We start from the raw sequence: 18,050 nt of genomic DNA on the forward strand, positions 1-18,050 counted from the left end.
TTGCTTATCCACCTTTTCAAATGAGATGAAAAAGGCTTCCACATCCTTTTGATCAAAGTTAGACAATGCTTGAACATACTTAAACAGTTTCTCACTAGGCTTCCAACTACCTGGGGCTTGCACATCCTCACTCTCTTCCTCACTAAGCCTACCCTCAGCCTTTATCTCCAGCCTTTTCAGCTGACCTTCCTTTTTAAGTGTCAGTTTTTGAAGTTCAAAAACTGTCTCCTTATCTTTGTCTGCTCTCTTTTTCCCCCTCTGCTGCTCTCTCTTTTTCTCTGTGTTCTGCTGCTCTCTTTTTCCCTGTTTCTGCTTTTAATCATAATTCAAACTATTTCATTTCTGTTGCCCTTTCCTTATCTCTTGTCTATAACTCAGGCTGCTTCATTTGTATTTGAGTTCTTGCCATCTCTATAGATTCTGACCGTTTCTCCGGGCAAATTTAAATGCTGAGCTACTGCTGTAATTATCTCTCCTTTCCTCACAGAAGCAGGCAGTTCCAATTCCAGCTTCTCTGCTAATTCCTGCAGCTTGGTCTTATTCACTTTTTGCAAAACTTCCAAAGTCACTACATCCACTTCCAAAAAACCTTTCGCGACTGAAAGAACCATTCCTATCCCAAGCTTTGTTTACCCAACCAAGCCAATACCCGAAAACAAAAGACACTAGCACCTTCCACTTGCTGTTTAGAATCTCGGACGAGCCCCCAATCTAATGGATTAGGCAAGACCACTCAAAACATTCTTAAGCAGGCAGCCCAAACTATAACTTTGCGATTTGTTTTGGTAAATGTGCAGTGAAAATTACCCAGAGTATGTTAGCGAGGTTGATTACCAGGTTAAAAGCAGACAAAAAATTTATTCACAAAATTACACAATGAAGCACAAAGAACAAAAGAAAGAACTCCTACAGAACTCAGTCTATCCAAACTACACTTAATTATGCTGTTCTGAATACATACAACAGTCCCAATAAGCAAACACCCCTTAGAAACCAGTATAAATGAATGGAACAGATGCTTACAGGTTGAAGTTAGAAGGGCAGAGAGAGAGAGAATTTATTTCCACACAGCTCACTGATGAATTCCCAACTAGTTCTGGACTGAACTAAACTGCTCAACTGGAGAGCTGACTACTCCCCTTTCATTGTACAGGTCACTTCTAAAACATGATCACTTTGGCCTGAAGTCTCATCTGTTTACATATAAACGAAAAGGCCTGTCAATACCCTTTAATCTCTGTACCAAACCAGACTAATCGGCACCGAGAGCAGTTTATTACCCCTGTGAAAAAAAAGGACATAGTAACCTTGAGAAAAGGAACAGCTTTTAGAAAAAAAGAAACCAGCTTTGTGACAATTGAAAGAAAATGGTAAGAATGTAAGAGAGTCTCTTGATCAGCCATGATTGAGTCACCCTATTCAGGAAAACACTAGCTATGAAAACAGACATAAGAACATGCTTTGTATGCCAACAGGCAACAGGAGAAGGTGAGAAAACCTATATTTGTATGTCTGCTGGTTTTTTTACATGCTGAGAAACATGCTGACCTGAACACTTGCCAGTCAGCCAGGTATTGGTTCTTCCTGGATCAGGCAGGTCTCTAACCTTTTATATGGTAATTAGACTCAGGAACCAATAACCTCCAGGGTGTCATATGGTGCTGGGATGAAACTTGCTACTCACCCTGAGATTTGCATGCATTACCTGAGCAATAAAATCACCCTCTTGGGAGATTTAAATTTACAACTTCATGGCTCCATATAGACTAATTTATACATGTGTACTAATAAAAATGAGAAACAATAGGCATTTGCTCCAATTGTTGCAAACTTGGTGCAGAACTCGTTCCCTATGCCTGAGGCTCAGTTATTAATACAGATCATTAATATCATCCAGAAAGCTGCAAACAGTCGCTCCAAGTTTCAGATTGCTCAACAGTGAAGATCTCTGGTTATTTCTTCAAAAGCTCTGATGATGTAACATCTAAATCGATGTACTGGGAAAAACCGATTAAAAAGACAGAAAGACTTAGAAATGCCATCTTTTCCTTCTGTTAAATAAAGCGCATAGTTTTCTGTATAATGTAACATAGACTAGAGAGATATAGTTCTTATTGCAGCAGATATTTGGAAGCTTATTAACATAGTTTTCAGTGAAGAAGGTTATCTAAGATTAGAAAAGGATCTTGATCAATTGGGTCAAAGGGCTGAGGAGTTTCAGATGGAGTTTACATAAGAACACTAGACATAGGAGCAGGAAAAGGCTGTTTGATCCATCGTGCATGCTCCAACATTTAATAAGATCATGGATGGTCTTTTTATGGACTTAGCTCCACTTACCCGCCTGCTCACAATAACCCTTACTGTTTAAAAATCTATCTATATTTGCCTCAAAAGCATTTAATGAGGTAGCCTCAATTGCTTCACTGGGCAGGGAATTCCACAGATTCACAACGCTTTGGGTGAAAATGTTCCTCCTCAACTAAGTCTGCACCCCTTATTTTAAGGCTATGCCCCCTTGTTCTAGTTTCACTTAGAGTCAGAGTTTTCGTGATGTACGGCATGGAAACACACCATTCAGTCCAACTCGTCCAAGCTGACCAGATATCCTAAATAAATCTAGTTCTATTTGCCAGCATTTGGTCCAGATTCCTCAAAAACCTTCTTATTCATATAACTATGCAGATGCCGTTTAAATATTGTATTTATATCAACATCCCCCACTTCCACTAGCAGCTCACTCCATACATAGAACATAGAACATAGAACATAGAAAAATACAGCGCAGTACAGGCCCTTTGGCCCTTGATATTGCGCCGATCTAAGCCCACCTAACCTACACTAGCCCACTATCCTCCATATGCCTATCCAATGCCCGTTTAAATGCACATAAAGAGGGAGAGTCCACCACTGCTACTGGCAGGGATTCCATGAACTCACGACTCACTGAGTAAAGAATCTACCCCTCATGCAACACCCTCAGCATGGAAAACCTGCCCTTTAGGTTCCTTTTAAATCTTTCCCGTCTCACCTTAAACCTATGCCCTCTAGTTTTGGACTTGCCCACCCTGAGAAAAAGACCTTGTCTATTTAGATCAGAGTGGTGCTGGAAAAGCACAGCAGGTCAGGCAGCATCTGAGGAGCAGGAAAATTGACGTTTCTGGCAAAAGCCCTTCATCAGGAATGGAGGCAGGGAGCATCCAGGGTGGGTGGGGGGCTTGGGAGAAGGTAGCAAAGACTACAATAGGTGAATGGGGGTGGGGATGGAGGTGATAGATCAGAGGGGAGGGTGGAGTGAATTGGTGGGAAAGGAGATTGGCAGGTAGGACCGGTCATGAGGACAGTGTTGAGCTGGAAGGTTGGAACTGGGGTAAGGTGTGGGGAGGGGAAATGAGGAAACTGGTGAAGTCCACATTGATGCCCTGGGGTTGAAGTGTTCTGAGGTGGAAGATGAGGCATTTTTCCTCCAGGCGTCTGCTGGTGAGGGAGGGGCGGTGGAGGAGTCCCAGGACATATATGTCCTCGGCAGAATGGGAGTGGGAGTTGAAATGTTGGGCCACAGGGTGGTGGGGTTGATTCGTGAGGGTGTCCTGGAGATGTTCCCTGAAGCGCTCTGCGAGGAGATGTCCAGTCTCCCCAATGTAGAGGAGACCGCATCGGGAGCAACAGATACAATAAATGACATTGATGGATGTACAGGTGAAACTTTGATGGATGTGGAAGGCTCCTTTGGGGCCTTGGATGGTAGTGAGGGAGGAGGTGTGGGCACAGGTTTTGCAATTCCTGCGGTGGCAGGGGAGAGTGCCAGGAAGGGAAAGTGGGTTGTTGGGGTGTGTGCACCTGACCAAGTAGTCACAGAGGGAATGGTCTTTGTGGAAGGTGGGGAGGGGTGGGGAGGGAAATATATCCCTGGTGGCGGGGTCCGTTTGGAGATGGCAGAAATATCGGCGGATGATATGATTAATGCAAAGGTCGGTAGGATGGAAAGTGAGGACCGGGGGGTTCTGTCCTTGTTACGGTTGGAGGGGTGGGGTTTGAGGGCGGAAGTGCGGGATGTGGATGAGATGCGTTGGAGGGCATCTTCAACCACGTGGGAAGGGAAATTGTGATCTCTAAAGAAGGAGGCCATCTGGTGTGTTCTGTGGTAGAACTGGTCCTCCTTGGAGCAGACACGGCTGAGGTGGAGGAATTGGGAATTGTCTATTTACCCTATCCATGCCAGTGGAAACAACATGTCTGCTTCTATCCTGGCTATTCCCTTCATAATTTTATATATTTCTATAAAATCTCCTCACATTCATCTAAATTCCAGTGATTGCCAGTCTACTCAACTTTCTCAATTATGAAATCAGCCTAGTTAACCCCCTCTGCACCACCTCCAGTGCCAGTGCGACCTTTGTCAAGTAAGAGGACCAAAACTGTACACAGTACTCCAGATGTGGCCTCATCAGCACCCTATACAGCTGCAGTATAACCTTCTGGCTTTTAAATTCCATCCCTCTAGCAATGAACGACAAATTTCCATTTGCCTTCTTAACTACTTGCAAACCAACATTTCGTGATTCATGCACAAGCAGCCCAGGTCCCTCTGTACAGCAGAATGCTGCAATTTTTTACTGTTTAAATACTAGTCCATTTTCTGTTATTCCTACTAAAATTTCTGACTTTACATTTACTCCATCTACACTCCCTTGCCCACTCGCTTAACTGATCTGTATCCCTCTGCAGACTTTCAATGTCCTTTGCACACTTTCCTCCTCCACACATTTTGATGTCATTTACGAACTTTGACACACTACACTTGATCCCCACCTCTAAATCATATACCTAAATTGTAAACAATTGCGGTCCAAACACTGATCACTGAGGCACAACATTAGCCACTGATTGCCACACAGAAAAGTACCCATTTATCCCTATTCTCCCCTCAGGTCCTCACTTGCCATAATTTAGATAAATGTGAGGTGTTGCATTTTGTTAAGACGAACAAGGTCAGGACTTACACAGTTAATATTAGGGCCTTGGGGAGTGCTGTCAAATAGAGAGAACTAGGGGTTTAGGTACATAGTTCATTGAAAATTGTGTCACAGGTAGACAAGATGGTAAAGAAAGCATTTGGCATGCTTGCATTCATTGCAGTATGTACAGGAATATGAAATTTCGAACTTACATATATAATCTGGGTTTATTCCTACTTGTATTGCAATTACTTTATCTGTTTATTTGCCTGACTGACTGTGGATAGAGTAAAATGGAGACATTTTATATTAGAACATCAAATGATACCACAGAAACCAGTTGTGGCTAAAACATTTATGATTTCAAGAAGGATTTGGATATTGCACTTGGAGTTAAAGGAATCAAAGGATCTGGGGAAAAAGCAGCAACAGGCTAGTCAATTAGTGAATCAGCCACAATCATATTAAATGGCACGCTTGCCTTCATTGGTCAGTCCTTTGAGTATAGGAGTTGGGAAGTCCTGTTGAGGTTGTACACAACATTGGTAAGGCCTCCTCTTGAATACTGTGTTCAGTTCTGGTCACCCTGCTATAGGAAGGATATTATCAAGCTGAAGAGGGTTCAGGAGAGATTTACCAGGATGTTGCCAGGTATGGAATGTTTTAATTATAAAGAAAGGCTGGATAAGCTGGTACATTTTTCACTGGAGCATAAGAGATTGAGAGGTGACCAGATAGAAGTTTATAAAATAATGAGTGGTATAGAATTGATGGTATTTGTCTTTTCCCTAGGATGAGGGATTTCAAGGCTAAGGGGCATATTTTTAAAGTGGGAGGAGAGAGATTTTAAAAAGACACCAGGGCAATTTTTTTACACAGAGTGTTTTGCATGTAGAATGAACTTCCTGAAGAACTGGTGGATATGGGTACAAGTAGAATGTTTAAAAGCCATTTGGATAATTACATGAATCAGAAAGGTTTGGAGGGATGTAGGCCAGGAGCTATAGTTTGGGGTTATGTTCAGCATGACCTGGTTGGTCCGAAGGGTCTGTTTCCATGCTGTATGACTCTACGATTCTATAATGGCAGAGCAGGCTCGAAGTTCCAAGTGACCTACTGTTGTCCTAATTTTCCTTGTTTCTATGATGTTGTTAAGCTGTATTAAATGTATAGTAACCTTTTGACATTTGTGCAGTTACAAAACAGCATACTAAGTGATGGCACTGGATACTTTCAGGGCAAACTAAATTTATACAAGAGTCTCAAAATATGTTTTCTCCTTTATTTGCAAAAATATAAATCTCTTTTGCAGACATTTGCCATGAGCACCTATTCTTTACGTTGATTGGTTTGCATTATAAGACCCCGATTGGAATTCAATCAAAACTCTAATTGGCTATTCAGGGACTTAGGGGCAGATACACTTCACAGTTGCAAACACCACTTCCTGATGATATTAATCAGTAATCCCTGTCCCACCTTCCCTCTGTGGGCATGGGATATAACTGGAGGGAGGGAGTGAAGAAGTGAGTGAGCAAGAGAGTGAGGTAAGGGGCAACGGTTGTGGGTCTGGGTTGAGTAATTGGTGATTAGAGCAGTGGGTGACTGACTGGAGGGATGTGTGAGTGATTGACTGACTGGAAGCTGAGGTGATTGAGGGACTGAGTGGATGATAGCATGATTTGAGTGTAGGTGAATGACTGAATGGGTGAGTGAATGCATAATTAGAGGGAGTAGTTGGATGAGAAGGACCTAGGAGTGTGGGTGAGAGAGTGAAAAATTAGAGAATTGAGTGGGTAAGTGTGACTGGATTTGGTTGAGAGAGTGTGTGAGAGGAGGGATGGGTGAGTGAGTCTATGACTGGAGAGTGATGAAGAGAGTGACTATAATGGTTGGGTTAGCAAATGACTAAGGGGTCAGTCAGCGAGTGACTGCAGAAAGTAGGTATGTGAATGATAGGAGAGAAGAGTGAGTAACTATGAGGGTGAGTTAACTGGATTAAACTGGCACATGCATCCTTCCCCTCCTCCTCCTCTTCCACCATCCCTACTTCCTCCACCCACCAGTACAGAGTATGTCCTTCCCAACAGTGAACCAAGAACAGGGTTAGTTAAATACAGCTCCTCAGGGTAGCCTTAATACCAATATCTTCTCTGGTGATCAGAACTTGAGGTTTAGTCATTTTCTCTCACAAGCTCAGCTTCTGAGCTAAAAAGGGGATAAAAGCTTTATTAGTTAACTCTGCCACTTGGGACTTTCCAACGAACATCTCTGTTAATTCCTCATCTAAATGATCAGTTTCTTGTTTTAGAGTTCTGTCCCCTAAAATGCATATTAATGGTTGTGGCAAACCTTTTCTTTCTGAAATTTGCTCACTGGCCGTCTTGGGTGAGAGAAAAATTGGAATATGGGCCTCCTATGGGAAAAGCTTGGGCAAACCTGGTCTAGAATTACAGCAGCTGTTCAGTATCATTTGCTTTGACTTGTTAAAATATAAACAGTTGGAAACACTTGTCAGTGTTTCGGCTTAGGTTCTTTTACCATTTCAACAGGTGCAGGGAGGTGGTGTTTGGGAGGAGGGAACACTATCTGTATAGTAACAGATGCCTAGTGAATTGAATCTTAGTTGTTGCTAGTAGCATAAAGATGCCTTAAGAGAGACCACAATGGTATATTTGTGAACCTTTCTTAAACTGGTGTGGGAGCCAGGAAGTCTGTCAACATCTATGAGGGCCATCTCCGCATTTGTGCAAATTCATATTAGAAACAGAATTTCACATTAATACACATATATGAAATGTAAAGATAACTAACTGAGTCACTTCATTTCTGCCATGAGGTGATGTGCGAACAGTAAATGAAATAGAGTGATATAGATGGAAACAGACCCTTCAGTCCAACTCTTTCATGCCGGTCAAGATTCCCAAACTAAACTAGCCTACCTGCCTGCATTTAGCCCATATCCCTCTAAACGTTTCCTATTCATGTACCTGTCCAAATGTCTTTTAAATGTTGTAACCATACCTATACCTGCACACTTCCTCAGGTAATTCATTCCACATACAAACCACTCTCTGTGTGAAAAGAGTTGCCTCTCAGGTCCCTTTTAAATCTTTCTCCTCTCACCTTAAAAATATGCCTTCTGGTTTTGAAATCCCCTAACCTAAGGAAAAGCCCTTTGCTATTCACCTAATCTATGCCCCTCATGATTTTATAAACCTCTATAAGGTCACCCCCAAACTCCTACTCTCCAGTGAAAAAAGGTCCCAGCCTATCCAGCCTCTCTTTATAACTCAAACCCTCCAGTCCCGGCAACGTGCTTATAAATCATTTCCGAACCCTCTCTAATTTAATAATATCCTTCCTATTGCAGGGTATCTAGAACTGTACACAGTACTCCACAACTTCACCAATGTCCCCTACAACTGCAACATGATATCGTCCCAATTTCTATACTCAGTGGTCTGACCAATAAAAGCAAACATGCTAAATGCTCTCTTAACCACTATGTACCTGAACCTCAAAGTCTCTCTGTTCAACAACACTCCCCAGGACCCTACCATTAATTGTATAAGTCCTACCCTGTTTGTTTTACTGAAATGCAGCACCTGGCATTTATCTAAATTAAACTCCATCTGCTACTGGACAACCATTGACCCAATTGATCAAAATCTCTTTGTAATCCTAGATTACCTTCTTCACTGTCCACTATCCCAGCAATTTTTGTGTCAGCCACAAACTTACTAACCATGCTTTCTAAATTCTCATACAAATCATTTATATAAATGACAAACCTGCGTCCACACCTCCTCCCTCACCTCCATCCAAGGCCCTAAAGGAGCCTTCCACATCCATCAAAGTTTTACCTGCACATCCACCAATATCATTTATTGTATCTGTTGCTCCCGATGTGGTCTCCTCTACATTGGGGAGACTGGATGCCTCCTAGCAGAGCGCTTTAGGGAACATCTCTGGGACACCCGCACCAATCAACCACACTGCCCTGTGGCCCAACATTTCAACTCCCCCTCCCACTCTGCCAAGGACATGGAGGTCCTGGGCCTCCTTCACCGCCGCTCCCCCACCACCCGACGCCTGGAGGAAGAACGCCTCATCTTCCACCTCAGAATACTTCAACCCCCCAGGGTGTTAATGTGGACTTCAACAGTTTCCTCATTTCCCCTTCCCCCACCTCACCCTAGTTCCAAGCTTCCAGCTCAGCACTGTTCCCATGACTTGCCCTACCTGCCTATCTTCCTTACCACCTATCCACTCCACCCTCCTCCCTGACCTATCACCTTCATCCTCACCCGCACTCACCTACTGTACTCTATGCCAATTTCATCCCACCCCCACACTCCTCTCATTTATCTCTCCACCCTTCAGGCACTCTGCCTGTATTCCTGATGAAGGGCTTTTGCCCGAAACATCGATTTTACTGCTCCTCGGATGCTGCCTGAACTGCTAAGTATCTCTCATTCTGGATTAAAAAGATAATGGCTCCAAAAATATTACAAAGTTAATTTCTAAAAAAATCCTCATATACACAGCCAAACACCTACATGCCACTAGTTCAAAATCCAAACTTTAAAATAAATATGAAAATATACATAATTTACATAGCTTACTGCACAATTGTATTTTTGGTGAATGGCATTGCTGCATTTTGGTGTACATAATTGCGTTGCTTTTGGTGAATGATGTCACTGTAAGGAGTGACCAACATACAATCCTTGTGGAGAAGGGGTCCTATTTTCATACTAAGGATATCTTTCATAATGTTATGTGGCCCTACGATAGTGCTAAATGTGGCAGACATTAAGCAGATCCAACAAGTCAAAACTGGAATTCATGAGGCACTGTAGGCCATAAGGAGCAGCAGAATTATATTCAACTACAATATGATCTGACATATTCCTGACTTTGCCATTGCCATGAAGCTGAGAGATTAGTTCAATTTCAATAAAAAGTGTAAAGGGCATGCCAGGTGCAACACTAAGTATACATAAAAATAACGTGTCAACCTTGTGAAGCTTCAGCACAAGACTACTGACACATCAAACAAGGCAGTGGGAGAGGGAGGCAGTTTGTTCTGGACATCACTGGATGGGGATATGAAAGGGCATTTCGCTTTATGGCACTGTGCGTATCAATGTTAAATATGCAGTAATTTACACAGCAAACATAGTGCATGTATTTCAGGCAACTGACTGAGCGAATGCAGGGTGAAGTGAGGCCACAGTCAAGTTAAAGTCCAGTTAAGTGTAGCCATAGCTATTTAGGAACTTGGTCCTTCCAGAATCCAGCGATCAAAGTCCTTGCACTGCATGGATTGAGCCCAGTCAGTCCTGCACCCCAGTCAGTTAGGGTGCTGTTTAGACATCAATGTGATGGGATGGGTCATGGAATGAGACAAAGGGATAGAAATGAATGGAGAGCAATTAGTGGTGACACAGCAGTAGAAAAGGTAGTGAGGTGTCTCCAGTAAATGAATAGTGAAGTGCAAAGGACAGAAAGGGTGAGTGCAGTGATCGTTCATTGACTGTTCTGAAGCAAATGCAGTTTTGGTTCTTTCCTTTTACATAAGTGACTACTTTCAACTTTTGAAAGATTTCCAATACCTAATTAGTAAAGTTAGATCACATGTGATACAGGGTGATGTTGTCAATTGGATACAATATTGGCTTTATAGCAGGAGACAGAGAGTGGTGGTGGAGGGTTGTTTTTCGGATTGGAGGCCTGTAACCAGCAGTATTCCACAGGGATTGGTACTGGGTCGGCTTTTGATTCTCATTTATATAAATCATTTGGATGACAATACAGGGTTAGTAAATTTGCAGATGACATAAAACTGGTGGTGTAGTGGACAGTGAAGGAGGTTATCTAAGATTGCAAAGACATCTTGATCAACTAGATCAATGGGCTGTGGAGTGGCAGTTGGAGTTTAATTTGGATAAATGTGAAGTTTTATATGTTGGTAATGTAAACAAAGACAAAGTGTATCCAATGCCTAGGTAGTATTGTAGAACAGCGAGAACCAGGAGTTTGGTTAGAATATTATTTGAAATTTGTGTCACAGGTAGACAGGGTCGCTAAGAAGGTGTCCAGCATGCTTGCCTTCATTGCCTAGACCTTTGAGTATAGGAGTTGGGACATCATGTTAAGGCTGTACAGGTGCCCTCTTCTGGAGTAGAGTGTGCAGTTTGCTCTGTTTTAGGAAGGGTACTATTAAACTGGAGAGAGTTCAGAAAAGATTTACCTGGATGTTGCCAGGAATGGAAGGTGTGAAATATAAAAATAGAATACAAAGGCTGGGCCTTTTTTCACTGGAGCGTAGGAGGTTGATGGATGACCTTAGAGGAGAAAGTGAGGACTGCAGATGCTGGAGGTCAGAGCTGAAAATGTGTTGCTGGAAAAGCGCAGCAGGTCAGGCAGCATCCAAGGAACAGGAGAATCGACGTTTCGGGCATATTCCTGATGGATGACCTTATAAAGGTTTATAAAATCATGAGGGGTATAGTTAGAGTGAATGCAAAGGTGTTTTCCCTATGGTGGGGGAAAACTAGAGGACATATTTTTAAGATCAGAGGAGAAAGATTTAAAAAGGACATGAAAGGCAACTTTTTTACATAGTTGGTTGTGTGTGGCATGAACTGACAGAGAAAGTGGTGGATGTAGGTATAGTTACAACAGTTGAAATACATTTGGATAAGTACATGAATAGGGAAGGTTTTGGAGGGATATGAGCTAAGTGCAGGCAGGTAGTTTAGTTTTGGAACATGGTCAGCATGGACTAGTTGGACAGAAGGGTCCATTTCTATTGCTGTATATGACTCTACATTGAACAATTAGTAGATGTTAGCCTCCACTAGGCATGAAGGGAAATCATTTCACTTCTTTAGTCAGGGTTCTAAGATGGGATAATGCTGGGTTGGGTTACTGTGCAGTTTGGTTCTTAATAGCAATTAAGTACAAATATGTAATTTACAGCTTTGCCACCTATGTGTCCTGAGAAGCATTTCTTTCTTTCTGATTCACCTCTACGATGTGAAGGGAAACTCCTGGCTGGTAATGCGTAAAAAAGCTTCAAACTAATGCTGGCACCGAGAATTCTGGGATGGCTTGGCAATGACAAGTACTTAGGCCTCTAATGCTTAGGAAGATAAGATAGGGCCTTCAAATGTGTTGACCCGTCTCTTGGACTTCTGCCTCCATCCCTCCCCCTCCTTCCCAGAACAATTAGAGAGGTCCCTTGTCCTTACTTTCCACCATATTAGTCTCACAGCCAAAGGATCATCCTCTGACATTTCCAACACCTCCAGCAGAATGCCACCTCCAAACACATCTTCCCTTCCCCTTCACTGTCAGCATTCTACAGCGATTGTTCCCTCCCTGATACCCTGATCCACTACTCCATCACTTGTGTTGCTTCTTCAATTTCCCATGGCACCTTCCCATGTATTTGCAGTAGGAGTAAAACGTGTCCAGTCATCATCTCCCTCCTCACTATTCAAGGCTCCAAATACACCTTCCAGGTGAAGCAGTATTTCACTTGTACTTCTTTCGATCTAATCTGTTGTATTGGCTGTTCACATTGCAGTGTCCCTTACATTGGCAAGACTAAGTGCAGACTGGGTGACTATTTTGCAGTACACATCCATTCTGTCTGTAGGAATGACTCTGGCCTCCCAGTTGCCTACTATTTCAATAAATCTTCGTGCTCTCATGCACATGTATCTGGGTAAAAACAATGACTGCAGATGCTGGAAACCAGATTCTGGATTACAGTGGTGCTGGAAAAGCACAGCAGTTCAGATAGCATCCGAGGAGCAGGAAAATTGATGTTTCGGGCTGTCCTGGTCCTGCTACAATGTTTCAATGAAGCAAAACACAAGTTTGAGGAACAATACTCAGGCGACTGACTGTGTGGAGTTTGCACATTCACCCCATGTCTGCGTGGGTTTCCTCCAGGTGCTCCGGTTTCCTCCCACAATCCAAAGATGTGCAGGTCAGGTGAATTGGCCATGCTAAATTGCCCGTAGTGTTAGGTAAGGGGTAGATGTAGGGGTATGGGTGGGTTGCACTTCGGCGGGGCGGTGTGGACTTGTTGGGCCGAAGGGCCTGTTTCCACACTGTAAGTAATCTAATCTAATCTAATCTAAGTTTTCCTCTTAGGCTTTCTACAGCAACCTGAACTCAATGTTAGGTTCAATAATTTAAGAAACTGGCCGCATTATGTCTGCCCTCCTTTCGTAACCAGCAGTGGTTGGGATGCGGCCTCACAGTGCCAAAGACCCAGGTTCAATCCTCGCCCTCAGATGATTATCTGTGGGAAGTTTGCACGTTCTCCCTGCATCTGTGTGGGTTTCATCTGGGTGCTCCCGTTTCTTCCCACTGTCCAAAGATGTGCAAGTTAGGTGATTGGCCATGCTAAATGTGAGGTTATGGGGATAGGGAAGGTTGGATCTGGGTCTGGGTGTGATGTTCTTCAATGGGTCAGTGTGGACCTGATAGACTGAATGGATTGGTTCCACAGTGTAGTGATTGTATAATTCTATGCTTTCACTGACATTCTCTCCTCTACCATCCACCCACCCATTTCCCCAGGGGTGTGTCATATTTGTATCCTGTTTACTTTGAACATAGTAGCTTGTATAATTCTCTTCCTTTCACAATTTAAGTTACGCTTGCTTATGTCTTTTTTTCTCCACTATTAATAACAATCCCACTGTCTTTTGCATTGAGCCCATGCATCATCTGTCCTCTTGCTCCTCCTTTGCTTCTGTCAAAATTATTTTTAAAAACAAACTATTTTCTGATATCTTTCAGTTCTAAAAAAAAATCATACCAGATATGAAACATTAATCCTTTTTCTTTCTTCACAGATGCTGCCAGACCTGTCAAGTTTCTCCAGCATTTTCAGTGTCTATTTTTGATATAAATATTTGATATAAAATATTTGAATATAAATACCAAAAAATATTTTGACTTCTGATGCTGGTTTAATCCTCATTGTTTCAGCATGTCATGAAAGTTTATCAAAAAGGCAGAAAAATAAACATTTGATAAAAAGATATCTTTATTGAGCATAAAACATTGCACTTTCCATCCACATAAAAAGTGCATAAATATAATTGATAAAGCAGTCAGATGAAAACATTGCTGATCATGTTCTTTCTGTCCCAAGCTTTCAATTCACGATAAGCCTCTCTAATCCTTAGTAGCCAAAAATCTCCTTCAGGAAAGTGAACACTTTATTTTCCTTTGCACTATAAGTTATATCTCAGTAGAATGACTTAGAGGATCTGCAGATCTGTTGCAGATATCAAGACCGAGAAATGTTTCCATGCAGTGTTTATTTCTTCAGCACTACTGAGAAGATATATAATATGTTGGACAAGTATATTAATATTTCTGCCCAGAAACCTGCCAACCACTGCAATGGATATAGAAAACAAACTCACTTGAAGCAGAATTTGGGCTCACTGCATGCAAAAGGTTAATACATTTTCAAGAATGGGTTGCCAAAAGGAAGCGAGCACCATTATTTGTGGATCCTCAGCTCACTTACTACCAAGAAATGTAAAGCTAAATACCAAAAAATGTTTCGACTTCTGATGCTGGTTTAATCCTCATGTTGTGATCCTACACCTTCTCTGTAGCCACTGTAGCCTCAAAATCAATTAAACTTGGCATCCTAATTCCAGTGTTCCCTTCCTCCTAAAATATCAGTACATTTTTTGCATGTCAGAATGTGGGCCATATTTTTGATCTCAAGTTCACATTTTCTGCTGTGATCTAATTAATGTTTAAATGAATCACCTATGTCTGTTTGAAAGTGTGTACATGTTCCTATGCAGGCAATGCAAAATCATCATGATAAAGTTACCATGGTCGTGGTTGCACAGAAAAATGTAAAGGTTGCACACACTAAGCAAATTTCCCATGAGTTTTTAAAAAAAAATGCTTGTCACTTCATTATTATGCAAAACACAATTACAACAGGAAAAGTGTTATCTAAATCATTTGATGTTAAGCTGGTAGTAAATTAAAATTGCACAAATAAGAGTTCAACCACAGAACTATTTATAGGCATTCTGTAGTATGACTGTAATTTAACTGATTGGTAATCAATGTTCAGCAAAATGAAGGTATGTGGTAAATTGAATTAAAATGGAAACTGCCAACACATTATCTGGGACTTTCAACATATCTGACGTAGTCGAAATTAGGCAGTTTGAAGGGAACTTCGCTCCATTTTTTATAAGTGTTTTTTTCAACGTTCTTCTCATCAATAACCACAACAAAATTTTTGATTGACAAGCATGGTAAATCGACTCCACGATGGACCATCATTGTACCCCATGGCTTTAAAACAAAAAGAATACAGTTAGCTGTATGACAACTAATTAAATAGTAATTAAACAAGTTATATATTTGATTAAGTCTCATTTTACCTGGCCACAATTCTTGCAGTAGATCTCTTGATTTGTTTGGTAATCAAGACATTTCTCTTGCAAAGCTTTATTTTCTCGCTGACCATATAAATTTCTACAAGGAAATGTTGATAATTAAAATTCTTATTTAATATGAATTGAATTAAATATTCATCCCCCTAATTACTGGTTTAATCATTGTATTTAACAGTACCAAAACACAATTAAAATAATTCCTGTGATATATTATTTAGCAATTCAGAAAAAATACTGTCTTTTATGAAATATTCAAAATAACCGGCTCTAGAAACATGGCACTTTTATTTCCCAAGTCAACATCAGCCTTAGCACCTGCATGTCTTTGTTAAAATCTACTTGTATTAAATTTTGCAAAAAATATTTTTTTTTGAAACCAAAATCTAAACATTCAATAGTTTCCATTATTTATTATTATGTAAGGTGTAAGATGAAACATTGATTATCAATTATATTGTTATCAGTGCCATTGAACCAAATTACAAAACCCATTGAACCAAATTTAAAATGGTGCATGTAATCTCTGTAATATCACAATTCACCAGCACCCATAAAAATCAGAAATAAGGACAGAAATCCTGGAAAAACAATGAAATTCAGTAAAAGAAAAAGATTGAATATCTAAACGGTGTTATTGCAATTTCCATAGAGATTATGACTTCGAGAAAAGTATTTTGAACTTGCAGTCAATAGCTGAAAGGATGACTAAACAACATATATATTAGGCAACATATATTTTAAACCAAAGAAGAAGAATACTCCCCTTCTTATTTTTATCACAAGGAAAAAAAACTTGACAGATGTACACACCACCTTCCTTTAAGTAAACATTCAATTCACCCAGAATCACCCCAAAAGAATTTTTTGCCTTCTGAGAGTTAACCTCTTTTTCAACTTGGTAACATCTAACGCTTCTAAGGCAAGCTAGATGAGTCTTCCAGACTCATTTAAAATCCTCATGAATTTGACCTTTTTAATCCAAGTGCATTCCAGCATGGTAAACCATAGAGACCTTCAGCCTGTAGCTGCTGTCTCCCTTTCTCTCTGGACCCTGACAGATTAACCAACCTGTCGATAACATACAGTAATATTTTAAGGAAGCCTATAAGCCAGTTTTTAGAATAGCTTCCGTCGCATCCTTTCCCATGGCATTATAAATTCCATAATCCTTGAATGCAAGTATAAACTCTGATTAGGAGAAAGTGAGGACTGCAGATGCTGGAGATCAGAGTCGAGAGCGTGGTGCTGGAAGAGCACAGCAAATCAGCCAGCATCCGAGGAATAGGAGAATCAATGTTTCGGGCATAAACCCTTCATTAGTAATGAAGTTTGTGGGCGGAGAGGCTGAGAGATAAATGGGAGGGGGAGTGAAGCTTGGAGGAAGGTAGCTGAGAGTGCAATAGGTAGATGAAGGTGGGGAAGAAGGTGATAGGTCACAGAGGAGGGTGGAGCAGATAGATGGGAAAGATGATGGGCAGTCAAGAGGGCAGTGCCAAATTGGAGGCCTGGGACTGGGATAAGGTGGGGGGAGGGGGACTAATGAGGAAACTCATTAGTGCCATGTGGTTGCAGGGTCTCAAGATGGAAGATGAGATGTTCTTCCATCAGGCATCGGGTGGTTAGGGTTTGGTGATGGAGGAGGCCCCGGCCTGCATGTCCTTGGCGGAGTGGGAGGGGGAATTGAAGTGTTCAGCCACAGGGCGGTGGGGTTGGTTGGTACAGCTATCCCAGAACTGTTCTCTGAAACGATCTGCAAGTTGGTGTTCTGTCTCCCTGATGTATAGGAGACCACATCGAGTGCAATAGATACTGTAGATGACATTTGTGGAGGTATAGGTAAATTTCTGTTTGATGTAGAAGGATCCTTTGGGGCCTCGGACAGAGGTGAGAGGGGAGGTGTGGGTGCAAGTTTTGCACTTCCTGTGGTGGCAGGGGAAGATGCTGGGAGTAGGGTGAGGGCTGGTGGGGGCGTGGATCTGACAAGGGAGTCATGGAGGAAATGGTCTCTCCGAAATGCTGATTGGGTTGGGGAGGGAAATATATGCCGAGTGGTGGGGTCTGTTTGTTGGTGGCAAAATTGGCTGAGGATCTGTTTGTACGTGGCAGAAGTGACAGAGGATCTGTTTCCGATTAGCCATCCTTTAGAACCCAACTCTAGGGTGGCACAGTGGTTAGCACTGCTGCCTCACAGCAACAGAGACCTGGGTTTGATTCCATCCTTGGGTGACTGTGTGGAGCTTGTACATTCTCCCAGTATCTATGGAGTTTTCCTCCGGGTGCTCCAATTACCTCTCACAGTCGAAATGTATGCAGGTGGATTAGCCATGTTAAATTGCCCAGAGTATCTAGGGATATGCAGGGCAGATGAATTAGTCATGGGAAATGTAGGGTTACCGGGATAGTGTGTGGAGGTGTCTGAACGGGATGGTTAATGTTGACGCAGTGGGCCAAATGGCTTATGTCCACACTGTACGGATTCTGTCCTATCAGGAATCAAATTGGCAGATTAAAGTATCCTTTTACAACTTGATATTTTTAACACTGGACTTGGAGAACTTCAGTTTGTCCACCAACATCCTATCGAAATGCATTCTGTCCACTGACATCCCATCTTTGGCAT

General features: G+C 41.8%; 1 protein-coding gene across 1 annotated transcript in view; it reads right to left on the minus strand.

The window, feature by feature from the left end:
• Positions 1 to 14,019: 14,019 nt before the first annotated feature.
• ifih1 (interferon induced with helicase C domain 1) overlaps positions 14,020 to 18,050 on the minus strand; it is a 123,854-nt gene continuing 119,823 nt past the window's right edge. The window contains exons 15-16 of the mRNA XM_087989098.1: positions 15,416 to 15,509; positions 14,020 to 15,326 (exon numbers count right to left, since the gene is read on the minus strand). Of these exons, the coding sequence (XP_087845224.1) occupies positions 15,150 to 15,326; positions 15,416 to 15,509 (271 nt within the window). The 3' untranslated portion in view covers positions 14,020 to 15,149. The remainder of the gene's footprint in view (positions 15,327 to 15,415; positions 15,510 to 18,050) is intronic.

Source organism: Chiloscyllium plagiosum, unplaced genomic scaffold, assembly GCF_037043375.1.
Source record: "Chiloscyllium plagiosum isolate Xiang-an unplaced genomic scaffold, Cpla_swu_hap1 HiC_scaffold_7, whole genome shotgun sequence".
Classification (NCBI taxonomy): domain Eukaryota; kingdom Metazoa; phylum Chordata; class Chondrichthyes; order Orectolobiformes; family Hemiscylliidae; genus Chiloscyllium; species Chiloscyllium plagiosum.